The sequence below is a fragment of the Manacus vitellinus genome, unplaced genomic scaffold, assembly GCF_001715985.3.
Source record: "Manacus vitellinus isolate BGI_N305 unplaced genomic scaffold, ASM171598v3 scaffold_99_pilon, whole genome shotgun sequence".
Classification (NCBI taxonomy): Eukaryota; Metazoa; Chordata; class Aves; order Passeriformes; family Pipridae; genus Manacus; species Manacus vitellinus.
The window spans coordinates 935,775-950,879 of NW_021940916.1; the positions used below are offsets into that span (position 1 = coordinate 935,775).

Consider the following 15,105-nt stretch of genomic DNA (forward strand, 5'->3'; position numbering starts at 1 on the left):
CTGGGAGCCACTGTTCCTCCTTGAAGAACAGGGCTCCCAGATTGTTGAGATGACTGACAGCTCATGCTGGGCATTGATGTAAATGCAGGGAGCTAGTTCACCTCCAGAAGTCTTTTTTTGGGGGGTGGTGAGAGAAATCATTCATTTTGACCTTGGTGAAACAAATAGCAAAGCATCCTCTGACTTTAGGAGGGCCAGGATTTTTCCTTAGATCTTTGATCCCAAGAGTGCTACAAAGGTGGGGAGCATTTCCTCAAAAGCAGGGAGGAAGCCCAAACAGAGCATTGTTCCCCACTTCTCTATGCTGAGCAGATACTGGGAATGGGGTAGGAGGTAATTCAGGCACTTCCCAGCAAGGCCTGTCACCCTTGCATCTTCCCTAGAAATCTCTAGGCTCCTCTGGGCTGCAGTGACTCCCTTACCATGGGTGTCTCTTCACTGCTCCCTGAGGGCTATGCAGGACGTGTAGCTGCTGTGCTTTGTAGCACGTAAGGCTCCAGAGGTCAGGATGGCTTTGTGCCTCTATCCAGCTGGCCAGTTGCTTCCCACCAAGAAAGTAGCTCCCAAGAAAGCAAGCCAACAAAGTCTGGGGGCTTGCGAGAGGGAGAGCAATGCAGGCAGAGAATCATTGTCTCTGAGAGCTGTGAGCTGTGCAGAGTGAGGGACAGCTGTGTTCGAAAAGGGAAGGTGTGTATCCAGCCAGAAGGGCAAGTGTGAGGGAGAATCTGGAGAGGGACAATGGGAGCTTTGCCCCCTCCCATGTGCTGCCCATCTGGTGTCCACTGCTGCATGTGGCTCCAGAAGATTTCTTGAGTCCAGTGGGTCGTGGAGCAGACAGCTCTTAGACTATCGCTAGCAGCGGGTAAGGAGGAGCGTGAAGTGTGAGTGTGAAGGGCTTGGGGTGGGGGACATTTGGCCTGTGGTGTCCTGACAGCATGTGCTAAATATTAATGTGATATTCTTAGGAAATGAAGACTAATAATGCTCAGCTGCATGATTTAACAAGTAAGATAAAGCTCAGGTAGCAAGGCAGGTGCAGGCTCATAAATCATTTGCTCAAGTTCTCCATGCCACATGTGTGCTTGCTTATGTTTGTGTTCTTGTGTGGTAAAGGCATGTGTGTCAGTGCATGTCCATCTGCTCTGCACTTGGAATTATGGCAGGCACATCCTGACTGCTGGATTCTGGCTCCAGTTGGACATGTACAAATATGGCTTTCTTACTCAGATGTGTTCTCTGATCACTGTGCAGCCTCAGGTGATAACTGGAGGCCAGAAGAATTTGTATTTCCAGAGTTTGCTGTGTAAGCCCAGAACCCCCTTGCTATCCTGTTACTCGCTTTCTCCCTCAAATGGAAGAGGTAAAGTTTGACCATCCTTTCTGTGCATTCCTCTAGGGTACAGAGCTCTTTGTCTGAGACCTGTATACAAAGTTTAGGACCCCACAGGGATGCATCTCAAGGTCTTCAGACCTGTGTGGTTGAGTTTAAGCAGCTGTGGGCTCCCTGTGCTTGAGATGCCTTTGATATTTTGTTCATCTTTGATGGCAACGGGGGACTTAGAAGGATTAAAGTGGTGGTGTCCTGTTTGTGGAAGTGTCTGGGTGTCCACTTCTCTGCAAGGAGGACCATGCTGCCTCTGTCTCACTTGGGAGACCTGCTGTTTCTGGAAGAAGCGGGCAGAGAATCCTGCTGCTCTTCTCCAAGCCTCAGCATCTGGAAAATTTCTTGTATCTTGTTTTATTCTCTTTACCCATATCTTCCAGAACAGATGAAGATCAGCCCTGAGACCCAACCTCATGTTGGTGGGGGTCCCTCAAAGTCATTGGAGCTGGCAAGGCCTCTGGAAATGGGCAGCCCTTGACTGAGAGCTTGGTTTGACGTGGGCAGAGGGAGAGTCTTCCTGTGCCTGCCTAAGGTGCCGTGTCAGGTAGGCAAGAGAGGAGCTGTGGCTGAAGATGTGGGGTGCAGGGCAGCACACATGCTTGATCTTGCCCTGGGCAGCCCTTCTTCCTCTTGTGCCAAATGCTGCTTCCAGACTTGCACCAGTACTGACCCACATCACTGTGCTGACTCTGGCACTGGCAGCTCTGCTGCCACTGCATGGTGTTTTGGCCCTGCTGTGAGTGTGTCACTCCACTGTGGGTCTGTGGCCCTGTGGGGTGCACTCACAGGTTCAGTGGGGCCAGCCGGGGCTCACCACCTTGGGGGTTGGCCCTGGGATGAAGTCCCTGAGATGGGGGGAAGGATAGGGATGGACAGATGGGTTGAGGGGGCCCCCTCCCCAGAGATCATATCAAAATGTCTCTATTGTGCAAAGCAGAGGGAATGCCCCCAAGAGCTAATTTCCATGGCAACGGCAAATGTCAGGTTCCATGTGGTGAAAAACCGTTTCCATGACAACACCTCCTTTATCCTAGGTGCTGGGAGCTGGAGTGACAGCCCTGTTGGGGGAGGGGACAGGGAGATGGCCTCAGGTGCTTAACCTCCCCCTCACCTCCCCCTGTCCTTCTAGACTCCTTGCCCTCAGCCCCAGCATCCCTGGGTGGGTGGTGCTGGAGGGGGGTGATGTGTGTGCCCACTAGCTCTTGGCTTCTACAGCAGCCCTTCTACCCCTCCTACCCCCAAATGGCTTTGCTCCTCGTAGAAGCTGAGATCTGAGTCTGTCCCTCTGTCTCCCTCTCCATCAGTTTAGTTTAGTTCTGGTTTTGCAACCTGGGTAGAAACAAAACTATTTATCAGTGCTGTGGGAGCAGTGGGGAGTGACATAGCCAGCTGCCCCTCTTGGCTATGCACCGAGCACACATCTGGGCTGCCTGCCCTCTCCCACTCCACCTGCTCCCAGAGCACTGCCAGCCTCAGTTCACGCAGGCATATTGCCAGGGACCCTGAGCAGCGATAGGAGCCTCTGCCTCTCAGCAAGGAAATTGGAGGCTTTGTGGAACAATCTCTGACTGCATACTTCTGAATCCCTGTCCCACATCCCACTCAGCTCATGAAAGAGATGCCAGGTCCTTGTCAGCTCTTGGGGGGAGCAGCAGCCTGGAGGCTGGTGAGTGCCAGTGCTGGAAGTGCTGGGGCCACATGGCAGTGCAGCAGGGTATTGGGAGCTCTGCAAATCCTTGTAGCTGATGAAGAGTGGGAAAAGGGACCTGCAGCCTCTCCCTCTTCCCTAAATGATGCAGCACCTCCTGGGAAGTGAAGTTGGCACTGCTGCCTATCAAGGTGTAGCATGGCAGCAGCTTGGCCTCTCTGTTCTGTGAACTGCAAACTTATTTCACAGATTTCCTCCAGCTGTTGTAAATGTGGGCTCTACCTCCATTTTCTGGCCAGTCTGGCTCAGCCACCGCTTGGAGACAAACAGCCTTCCACATATTGCATGCTGGCTTCTAAACACATTTCAGGTGGTGGCTTTTATGGCTTGATTTCATTTTATGTTTTGTTGCTGCTTTTTCTGGGGGTGTTTCCTAAGAGAGGGGACAGACTATGCCTGGACCTGCAGCTTTTGTGCAGGCCTCACCTGCGATATTCTGATTGGTTTTTATTATGAATGTCACTGATTCCGGTCACTGTCAGCCTGTCTGAATGATGCTGAGAGACATGGAGTGAGATGTGCTGTGAATGTGGAAATTTGCCCTGTGCACCATTCTTCGGAGGAGATTCTGGCACAGTTGGATCTTGCTAGCTGGGGAGGAGGCTACAGCTTGTCAGTCGCCTCTCTGGGCAGCACAGGACATGCAGACCTGCCAGCAGATAAGAGTTTTGCCCTACTTTGCAAATCAGACAGTTGAAGCTATTGGTTCCTTAATGCAGCTACTTCTGTCTTACCTGGAGACTCCTCATATCACATGAGCTAAGCTACCCTTCAGGCTTGTTGTTTGTGGTTGGATTATTGTTGATGACACTAATGGCTGCAAGAGAGGTAAAAAGCTCTTCTCCACACCCAAGTGTGAGGAGTTTTGCCACTTTTAACCTGAGCATTGTCCCTGAGGGCCAGAGATGTTGCTTGAGAGCATCACTGCCCTTCTCAACAGCCATTCTGGTGCACAGAGCTCTGTCTGCATGAGGGCTGGGGAAGGGGAAACATGACATGCCTGCTTGCTGTACTGCTTCTAACCAAGGTCAGAGGCAGTCTTTCTTCTTTTCTGCAAGGAGAGTAAGTGGCTCAATTAGGTGAGCTGGCCATGCCTGCACTGAGTCAGGGTAGACATAGGAAGAGCTTCCAGGCATAGTCTCACCTTAGGCCTTTCTTTGCCACTTGCAGCATCTTAGGAAGCAGAGGTTTATGAATGGTGAGCATTTCTAGGAGAGCTGTTGTCTCAGGCAAGCAGCTGAGCAGGGAAAAGCGCCAGGTTTCTTTTTGAAAAGTAGTTCTTTCTCCAAGAGGATGTACTGATTGCCATCACGATGTCTTGGTTCCCTTCTGTCACGCTCCTACTCTGCACAGCAGGCAGAAAGGGCACCCTGTTGCCCCTGCCATCAGCACCGTGTGCTGGGCAGATGGGCCAAGCTCTAACCCTTTGCATTTCTCTTTCATTGCAGATGGCGCGCCCAATTCAAGTGAAACCCGCAGACAGCGAGAGCCGTGGAGGTAGTTGTCATCTCTCCTTGTTTCTCCTTTGGTGGCTTTATGCTTGTGAGAGGGACCAGGAAAAGAGAGAGATTCCTGACCCTGCCTTCCTCTACCTGCACTCTGTACGAGGAGATGTTTGTATGTGGCAGAGATCTGGGGGGGGGAGCGGGGCAGGAGGAGAGCCTAGGGATAAGCTTCAACTTGACACAGCACGCAGCTGACAGCACCCCAAATCCTAAGGGTGATAATGTGGCTGCCTACTCTACTCTCTTTCCCAGCTCTTTGAGGGTACTATTAGCCTGACAGTGCCTGTCCCAGGAGGTTACTGAAGCAGACCTGCACTTCGGTGTATGGCACGGAGGCTCCTGGAGGGTGTAAGCTGTTGGGAAGAGGTTTCTTCATTTGTACACCTGATCAACCCAATAAAAGCCAGATCCTTGCAGCAGCACTGGCTTTTCAACATGTTCAGCTCACTGCTCCACAGCTGATTCTCCTGTCTGCAGCTCACTCCTCTGCCTCTCCCATTACTGCTGAACTGTCTCAGCCTCCCACTCTCGGTCCTGCAGCAGCCCCCATCACATTGTCAGGGCTGCAGTGCCATTGCAGAAAAGATCACATGATGGAGAAATAATTCTGAAGGGAAAGGATGCTGAAATGGAGGTGCTGTCAGCCTGCAGGGGACCAGCTTGGTCAGAGCAACATACAGTGAGTTCAGAGCTGGAAGACTGGGAAAGAAAGAATCTGTTAATTTAATGGGAAGCTCTCAGCAGCTCAAATGCCTTCTCCAGGTGGAGAGGGTTCACAACTCCAGCCCTTTCCTAATCCATTAATTCATTTCTCTTCTCTTCCTTGTCTTACTGATATATTTCTTTTCCTTTTCTCTCCATTTCTACGTCTGCCTCTCCATGCCTTGTGCTGTTGGTGCTGCCCCTGAAAGCAGTTTAGTAGAGGCAAGGGGAGGATTTGTGTGGTGCTTTTTGTGCTGTGGGGCAGCATGTCCTGCATGCGGTGTTTAGATTTGGAAGGCTTTTGTTTTAAATTTCCAAACAGTTTGCAGTGACTTTCAATTATTGCACTGTCAGGAACATGAGATATATTTTATAATATTTTGTATGAATGTGTATATTTACGGTTGTGTGATCCTCCTTTTAAAAAAATTGTTTAGGTCAGATAGATCATTTTTCCAAATAGAATATGTAACTTTTGGTTATTTACTCAAGGGATAACTTTTACTGAAGTCTGGGCAAATTTATTCTCTTGGCCTATATTGACAATCCCAGGAATGCTACATATAGTCATGCTCCTTTCGAAAAGGACTGTGACTTAAGCCTCCAAAGAAAATAGCTTTCCTAAACCACATAGGACTAGATTCATCTCACCTTATTTCAGCCCCTGGTTCAGGGTTGAGTTTAAGGTCCTTATCGGTGCTATAGACAGTATAAAGAGACCATTCCTTCAGGGTGTTTCACTGTTGAAAATGATGTTAGGAGTGGATGAAGTATTCTTTAGAGATGCCTGCAGTGGGTGTAGAGAGGGCTGACTACTCACTGACACCTCACATTGCCTCTGGATTCAACTAGTCAGTCCATCCCCTACCACATTTATTTTAAAAATTTGCAACCCAGATTTCCGACTAATTCAGAAATTCTGTTATTATATCTGAGGTTACTATTAATGAGTCTTTAAAAAAAAAAAAGCATAGGAGACTAGAAAAGCCTTTGCCAGTCATCCTGGTGCCAACATCTCCGAGCCAGTAGCAGTGTCAGACGTGGCTGCAGAGCAGCCCTCCCAGCCCAGAGAGACACATAGCAGGCCCTGTCTCCCAGCCCAGAGAGACAGACAGCAGGACCTGCTGCAGGGCCTTGTGTGCCCCCTTGACACACACCTTCCCAGGCAGATGCACCCATTCGCCTTTTCCACCCTGCATTATGTCCTGACACAACAGCAGTAAAACCAGACCAAACAGACAATCCATGCTGTGAAATGACCAACCGCTGCAGCTTTGTTTTCTTAAGTTTGTGTCTTTGGTGAGTGCAAGTCTGGCACCTCTGGTGTCTACTGCTAGGCTGAGGTCATTTCTGCAGTGTGTCTTTTGCTGATGGGCTGCTACTGGCGTCTCTTCTGTACACAGCCACCTAGTATTAAGTGTTGGGACATAACATCTCTGATGCCTCAGTTTCTCTGTCAAATAGAGCTGAAACAGGCCAACAGGTTAAAAACCAGGATGTTGATTTGGAAGCAAGCTTTTGGTCAAGGCACTGGACTCTGAAATCTCTAAGCTTATGGAAAGTGCCGCATTTTCTAATGATTGCAAATGTCAGAACATCAACTCTGCTTCTGGTGGACAAGGCCGTTGAGAGCAGCAGCCTTTGGAGTCTGAACACCTCTCTCTCTGCAGACTGGGTACCTCACTTATTCATTGCAGAGCTGAAAAACAAACAGCTCCCACAGGATCCATGACAAACTGTTTTTTTTCCTGAGGCAGAAGCAGCATCAAGACAGCACCCTATGTTTGTCTGAATCAGGTTGCTCTTTTGAAATGTTTCTGTCATGATGCTCCACTTGTCAGAGAAGTGGATAAGCAACTTGGCAGATATGGGAAGAGCCATTCCCTGTAGCAACAGCCCCACACTGGCAGGAGGTAAAAGAAAGATCTGGGGCAGGACAGAACTGCTTGGACTAGGAATTTGTCAAGGGAATAGGTGCATGGATCAGTGAAGCTCTGCTCTGCATTATCCTTTAAGGGAACATCTTTTATACTCTCCAGGGACCGATGTTTCTCAAATGAAGCACCCTGAATTAAGTACATGAAGTTAGAGCACCAGAATTTGTCTTCTGCTCTAAGAGATGCTAAGTCTTATGCCAAAGGGATAGTTTTGGCCAAGCCTTGCAGAGGCTGTGTAGGAGTATCTGAATGCTCAGTGTTACTGTACCCTGCAGAAGTAATTCACTAGTAAAAAGTTCCTGCCTGTATTAGTTCAGAGTGGGACTTGTGATTCTGGGGCAGGCATTGTCAGCTTTTTCCTTCTTTCCCTTATGCCTGTGGTGTGAGCATGGGAGTGCCAGGAGGAGATGGAGTGAGGGGGCAGAGGAGCTTGTCTGCTTCTTGTGAGACCTGGAGCACTCTGCTGCAGTGATGTGATATGACAGCCAGCCCAAGCCCATTAGTACTGCCTAGAGACAAGGAAGCTCTCTGCATATCCAAGGAGATTTGCTGCATTCCCAATGGCTTTAGTGGGCTTCCCCTCTCTCCCTGATCCTTGCTGTTGGCCAGATGACCTGAATCCACTGGGCTTAGAGGAGTGGTGTCCAGTGCTTGTGTGCTCTCTCCTCTTTCTCTCTCTCTCAGACTTTATGGCCTCAACTCCTTGCTTGTTCCCGTAGTTACCTTCATCAGCACTGTGCTCTATGATGGCCCACCTCCTGCTCTCTGGGTGGCTGACTGTGCCCAGAGCATGTTTCCACGGGAACTCAACAGTCAGAGATCAGAATCAATTTTTCTGGTTGCTGGACAGCATGGGAAATTGCCAATCAGAGGGTGAAAACCAAGAGCTGTAGGGAAAGTGAAGGAAAAACAGCAGGAGGAGTGCATGCTGTTCTGAGTAGGTGAGACGAGATCTTCCAGTGCTGCAGAAATCCCTGCTGGGGAGCTGAAGGAGCCGATGACCTGCAACAGTGCCTTGAGAATGCCAGCTGGTTTGAGATCAACCGCTTTGGGCGTGATGATAGCAGAGCTCAGGTGAAAGGGCTGGGAAGGGATGAGGCAGCCTGGTTATTGGTGGGGGAGCAGTTCTATTTGGAAGCTCACAGAAGCTAGAGGGCACCGGATCATGGCTTGGGCTCCAAGATGTGAAGAGGTAGAGGTCAGCAATAGAAGAGCCCTTGCACAGGTTCCCCAGCTGCTGCAAAGACGCATCTGAAGGGAACAGACTGGACCTTTTTCCTACGTGCAGTCTTCAGAATTGGGCTGTAAGAAACATGATTCACTCTGAAGAAATCTTTCTCTTATGTTGTCAGTGACTTCAGTCCCTTCTAATATTGCTGTTGTGAGCATTCGGAAAAGATTCTGAACCCATAGGTGTGTGTATTTAGATTTGCCTTTATAGCTTGAGTCCCTAAGGTATCGCGGTTTTAAGCTGTTCTGCATCACCAGGAAGACTAGCATTTTTTTTCTTCCTAATTCAGAAAGGAAAGCTGAAATTCCCACATAAACACAGGACTTCTAAAAGGTTCTGTTAGTGAGCTGTGTCAAACAACAGAAGACCCGCAGTAAAACTGCAAGAATGGAGACTAGCGTTCACTGTTTCAATGGACTTTTCCCAAAGTGCAGGGTATAGAAAAAGGCTTTTGATTCAGAAGAAATGGTATGAGGAAGAAACCACAAGAATTATCCAGGAAATTTCAGGGCTCTCTGGAGGAGAAAATAATGAGTAACTTGTGATGTGGATTTGATTGCAAGTTGACAAGGTCCCTTTTTGGTCAGTACCTTCATTGCAAAGGAGTGGCCTTTTGCATCCATTAGACTGTTGTTTGGTGAAGACTTAAGCTTTGGGTGGCTACGGTAACCATCAGGTCTTTACACTGAATTAGCCTTCAGCCAAAACTGGAACCACTTACCCGACTCTCCCCTGGCTACCCACTGTTCTTTCACAAGAGTCTCACACAAAATCAGACCCAGAAGCAAAAGGCCAATGTTGCAAAAGTAGCATTATGTCCATGTAGCTGTGTGTTCCCCCACCTAGAGTTTCCCCCTTGCCACTCTGACCAAGACAGCCAAACAGTCTGAGGTCCCTGAAGGGAAAGGCAAGACCATCAAGTGCATTTCTGGCTATTAAATCTTAGCCCAGTTATTTGCTTATGGGTTCAAAGAATAGAGTTATTTTACAGCACCTGAAGTCAGTACAAGTATTTCCTAGTGAATTTCTCCCCTTTGTTGATGTGTTTCTTTTAAGGAGCTTCCATTGTGTTTGCAATCCAAAGGCAGCAGCATGGTGCACATATCTGAAATAAGGCCTAGCTGCAGCTGCCACATAGATTCAGGACAGAGGAAGGGGGAACACTACAGAGCTCCTGTGTCCTCTGCCATAGCCAAACTGGGTTCACATATGGCCCCAGGTGATGTCAGTCAGAGCACAGAGCTACTGCTCCTTTAGTTTCCATGCTCTTCTTCACAGTAAATATGTTCCTCTCCAGTCCCTTTTTTTTTCCCCCTCTGCTTCCAGTCAGATTTTTCACCTCCTCTGTGTGCTATTTTTTGGCTGGTTTAACCATCCGCACTTCTGAGCTAGCACCCACTTTATTACCTCCTGTGCCTTAGCTGGACATTATTGGGCATTGCCAATTGGGATGGACCCGACCAGCTGAAATAATGTCTCCAAATGCAACCATTGCCATGCAGGTGCAGGGAGAAATGTAGAAAGAATTGCAAGGAAAATGAAAGGGGATGAAATTCCCACAGGTTTTGTTACCCAGGGAATCCTGAAAGTGAGAAAGCTGGGAAATTTGGCCTTTAGAAAATACACAAGGCCATATATTTCAGCCACTTCTAGTTATATAAATCAGGAGTATCTGTTTGGGACTGGGTTAAGAGCCTTGGATACAGCACTTCTAACACTTCATCTCTGGTGGACACAAGTGGCACCTGTGTTCACATGGTCCACCTGGTGCTAGAGGAGAGCTGTGCCTGTGTGAGCCTGTGTTGGGGCTCTGTGGGGCGGTGCCACAGGATGAAGTGACTCCCTGTGGTGTCTGCGTGGGGGATGAGTGTGTCTGTCTGCACATCCCTCTTGCTTACTGAGGAATTTTGTTTCAGAAGGCACCTGCTGGAGCTGGGTCTGTGTATAAGTGTGTTCCTGGGCATGCATAAGCCTCCGTGCTTGTCCATTAATGCTGCATGTGTCCATCTGCTTTTCTGCCAGGGACCAATGGCACATGTAGGTCCTGCCTGCGTGTGCTTCCCAGTGCATCTGTACTTAGTAGCTTGTTTACTTACCTGGGTAGGAACTGTCCTCTGACCAAAGGGGAGCAAGGAAGGGGCTAGGGCAAGCTTTGGTGGCAGTGTGAATGTGTAATGTGCCATCCATTCCTGCCATACATACACACCACCACCCCTGTAGCCTGTTCTGCTGCTGTAGCTCCAAGACCTGTTGTTTTTCAGGTCACTGCACTCTCAAACAGGTAGCAGCTTCCTTGCTATTTCCCCTGATGTGCATCACGTTGCATTGGTTTGTTTGCAACCAGCCCCTCTGATCCTGTCACTAATAATAAGGAATCCTCTCGTACAGCTCCTCCGAAGCCATATCCCAACACATTCGCTCCTATGGGTCATGTCTCCCATGCATGTGGGGGAGAGTTAACTCAGTAGTTGACACAACTATTTTCTTGCAAAAATGGAGATTGGGCTGGTATTTAGGCTGTTATTTTAATGTTGTGCTATTTTAATAACTGTTCAAATCTGTGGAGGATGTTGCCCCATGCAATGCTGTGTTTGTGCTTGACTGGATGGCACCAGGCAGTGTGATGAGCCCCTGAGAGTACCGATGGGGGAGCTCTGTACCTTTCTTGCCTCCACACTTATCCATCCCAAGAAAACCATAATCCTCACTTCTGTCTTCTGAGGAGGAACCCAGAAGGACTCTGAGCTCAAAGTCGTGGATGAGTTGGCCAGCCTTCCAGCTCCCTGCCGGTGTGACACGGGTACAAAATGCCATTGGAGAGGGGAGCAGGGACCATGGAGATGTTAGTTGGCCTTCACCAAACTGTCTGGTATTTGGGTGATCCTGCGGTGACACAGGTTGGGACCAGGATGCCAGGGTTTATTCCAGGCCTTAGGAGACAGCTGGTTAGATTGGGGTGGGGAAGGACAAATGGAAACTAAGATGCTTGGTTACATGGCAGCTGAGGAAATGGTGATCCTGGAAAGAAGGAAAAGGAAACAGAAGTCAAAGGTCCTGGAATTTATTCCCTGCCTGGGTTGGTCTACTCTATTTTCAAAGGTACCTCTTGGATTTCACATGCTGGTCAACAACAGTATAATTGCCCAGATAGTTTTTCTTATTAACATTTGTGTTGGATTATTCAAAGGAAAAGGCTAATGAATAAAAGGAAATTATTAATCTTTTGTTTTCTGTTGGGGAAGGTAGGATAGGGGAAGCCACAGAAACCTTTGCAGGTGTGAGGAGCTTGGGTGGACCCTGCACACTCACCCCTGGAAGCATTTCAGCCAACAGCAAATCATTTCCATGCCAGGCATGTTTTTAACGCAAGGCTGTTTTGTGCTTAAGTGTCCCTGTCCTCCTGCTCTGGACTGACTGTAAGCCTCATAGAAGGTTGATGTTTCTGTGTTTGCCCCTAGGGGACAGGAAGCTCTTTGTGGGCATGTTAAATAAGCAGCAGTCTGAGGATGACGTGCTCCGGCTCTTTGAACCATTTGGGGTCATTGATGAATGTACGGTGCTCCGTGGACCTGATGGTAACAGCAAAGGTGTGAACCCCTCTGTGTGTCATGCCCTTTCTCCCTGCTCTGCAGGTAGCGCTCACCAGCCTCACTGCTTGTGCCTCCTTTCCACTGGGGTACTTATTCCTCCACTGTATCTTTATGGGAACCCATATCACAGCCCGGCATAGGGAGCAGGGCACGAAGAATCATCTGCTGCCAGGAAAGACTGGGGAAGGTGGGCAGAGACTGAGGGAAAAGGAGGGGAAGCAGAACACGATGAATAGCTGAGTTACCAGGATCACTAGTGAGCCTGTTCTGTCAGTCTGGGTCTGCAAGTTGAAATGTTTGTACCCACAATTAGGAGTCCACAGAGACTTTGGGGAAGAGGTAATCAGGGACAAGGGTGGAGATGGTGACATCATCTATAGAGTATATCACTGAAGTAATAATTTGAGACCCTTCCTCTTTTTTCCAGGATAGAGGACTTGGGATGAGTCATCCTTTTTGTTCCCTGCTTCCTTGGGGTGGCTTTCCTTTGCCTTGCCTGAGATACAGACACTGTCTCTTGCGTGATGGCACTTTCACAGCAGTCCTGTCACTGCAATCTCCTGTGCTCTTTCTGTCCCTTTCCAGGCTGTGCTTTTGTAAAGTTCTCATCTCACACAGAGGCTCAGGCAGCAATCCACGCACTCCATGGCAGCCAGACAATGCCCGTGAGTATAAGGCCAGGGTACCTACCCTCTTCCTAATCCTCGTCCCATTACCCTGTTGCAGGGACCTCCCCACACTCTCCAAAACCATGACAGGTTCAACTGCAGTTTCCAGTTGGTGTGGTTGGGAGGTGTGTGTAGGGATGTGTGTGTGCACATCCGTGCTCTAGTCTTAGTAACCATCCTGCCTCCTGGTCTGATGTTTGTAGCTATGTTCATCCAGACTGGTAGTGACAGCGCTTACATCTGTAAAGGGTAAATAAAAGAGAGCCAAAACAAGGCCATGAATTTGTCTTGGAAACAGCTCCCTGGAGTAGTTAAAAACTGAGCAGGGTGGAAGCTAACAATTCAGCCACATGGGTGGTCAGGACTTCAGTGTCTGAGCACACTCCTCGACTTCTCTTATCTAGGCAGTAGAGGAGGCCACTGGGGTGGGCTGGGTGCTGGTGGGAATGCTTTGTGTGTTATGTGGGATTGTGTAGCCATAGCTGTGCCTTCTTGTGCGAGTGGAGCTGCGGTTGTGATCTCATCTCAAGCAATCTCTAACCTGAACTGGGGCACCTCATGGGAAGGACAGTGCATTGCCTGCAGCAGGGGTATTTCCAGCTGCCAGGAACTGCTTTGCCTATCAAGCCAAGCTCATGATGGTAGAAAGATGGTGCTTGTGGCTGTCAGTGACGTGAGTGTTCCTGGCCACACCATCACCTGGTGAATGTAACCAGGGATGTGTGCACCCACTTATGCAGCTGTGCAGGGCTCAGGGTGTGAGGGGAAGGGCATGAGAGGGAAGGGTTGGATGAACAGACGGATAGGGACGGGCACAGCCCAGGTTCCAGGCAGCTCCCGAGCACTTTCATGCCAATATTTGCTCTTCTGCTCCTCTTCCCACTCTGCTGCCTGTTCTGCCCCATCCTACCTTGCCTGACTGCTGACTCTCTGGCTGTCCCACACCTCTTCTCTCCTGCCTCCTGTCTGTCTCCTCTCTCTGTGCCTAGGGTGCCTCCTCCAGTCTAGTGGTGAAGTTTGCTGACACAGATAAGGAAAGGACCCTCCGTCGTATGCAGCAAATGGTGGGGCAGCTGGGGATATTCACTCCATCTCTCACCTTGCCGTTCAGCCCATACAGCGCCTATGCGCAGGCTGTGAGTATCCTGCGTGTGTGTGTGGGGAAAGGCTGCCCTCCTGACTGTGGGGCAGCAATGTACCTGGGAGACCACAAACTGGTCTCTTAACAATTGCATGGAAGTTTCCCAGCACCTTGGTACTTGCTCCTGGCTTCAGTTTCTCCAGTCAGCAGCCTTGTCTTGCAGTCTTTGTGCGTTTCTCTCCTGGAATGGGTGGCAGGGGAGAGCTGGGACCTCCTCAAAATGAGCCTGGATTTCTCTGATGGTGGTGTAGGCTGGTGGAGGTGTATGGGAATAGGTCAAGCATGACCCAGTATCTTTCTGTCTTGTTTTGAGAACAGATCAGAGACATGATTCCTGGGCAATGTCTGCCAGACATATACCAACTTGTGAACTCTTCCTCTGGGTCAGTGGCACAAATGCGTGTCTCTCTCTTGTTTTGGAGCACCATGAGAGCCCTGGACCCAGCTTCACAAGTTTATTTCTCTGCTGAAATTCTTAAGAGGGCCCTAATCCTCCCAATGCTGTCCTTGGCTGCCAGCGTTTTCTCACTTGGCTAGTGTGACTGTGGGGTTTGCAAGATGCTGGAGAGAGAGCAGTGGGTAACAGAGGACTAGAGGTGTTTCAACAGTCTGGCTGTGCTTTGGATCTTAGTGAGAGAACCTCATTGCCTTGGAGCCACTGTGGCAATTACCACTGATGTTTGTGGTAGGTCCCAAACTCAACAAGTCCCATATCAGCTGCATTAGAGCATCATTTGAGTGATCTTGGTGACTGTCATTTTCAGGTCTCTACTGCCAAGTATAAAGCCCATGGAAGGAGGCTCAGAAATTGCTCAAGGCATGAGAGATTCTTGTGTTGATAAAGAACTCTGAAGTACATACTGTTACTGAAAGTAATTTTGCAGCAGGGAGAGAGTACAAATAAACCTGTTCTTCTCATATATGTGGACACCTCTTTCTCCTCTGGCTTCAGCAGCTACTTGATGTGCCTTCCTTTCATTTACATGACAGAGAAGGAACTGTTTCTCAGTTGTTGGCCTTTTCCTTCCAAAGATTCCCCAGAAACTGCCAAATGCCTTCTAAGTGTGTGGCAAGACCATGGACAAGAGGCAATACATATGAGGCTCCATAATGTTGGGGAATTTTGGGAACCAAACGTAGAATTTATCCAACACAGATTATTTGATTTTTCTTGTGTAATGAAGCTGAGAACAGCTATACCATTCCAAGTCTTTCAGCAGAAGCATGATTTAGAGGGAA

At 49.0% G+C, this 15,105-nt stretch overlaps 1 protein-coding gene across 7 annotated transcripts in view; it reads left to right on the forward strand.

Annotated features, from left to right (window-relative positions):
* CELF5 (CUGBP Elav-like family member 5) overlaps positions 1–15,105 on the forward strand; it is a 39,512-nt gene that overhangs the window by 14,626 nt on the left and 9,781 nt on the right. For 2 of the 7 annotated variants that reach the window (XM_029965367.1, XM_018086634.2), the window contains exons 3-6: positions 4,541–4,592; positions 11,926–12,054; positions 12,643–12,722; positions 13,715–13,861. In XM_029965367.1, coding sequence (XP_029821227.1) covers positions 4,541–4,592; positions 11,926–12,054; positions 12,643–12,722; positions 13,715–13,861 — 408 coding nt within the window. Of the gene's footprint in view, positions 1–299; positions 863–2,468; positions 2,476–4,540; positions 4,593–4,615; positions 4,694–11,925; positions 12,055–12,642; positions 12,723–13,714; positions 13,862–15,105 lie in introns of those variants that run through there. The other 5 variants (XM_018086635.2, XM_029965365.1, XM_029965364.1 and 2 more) reach the window with 5 other exon arrangements.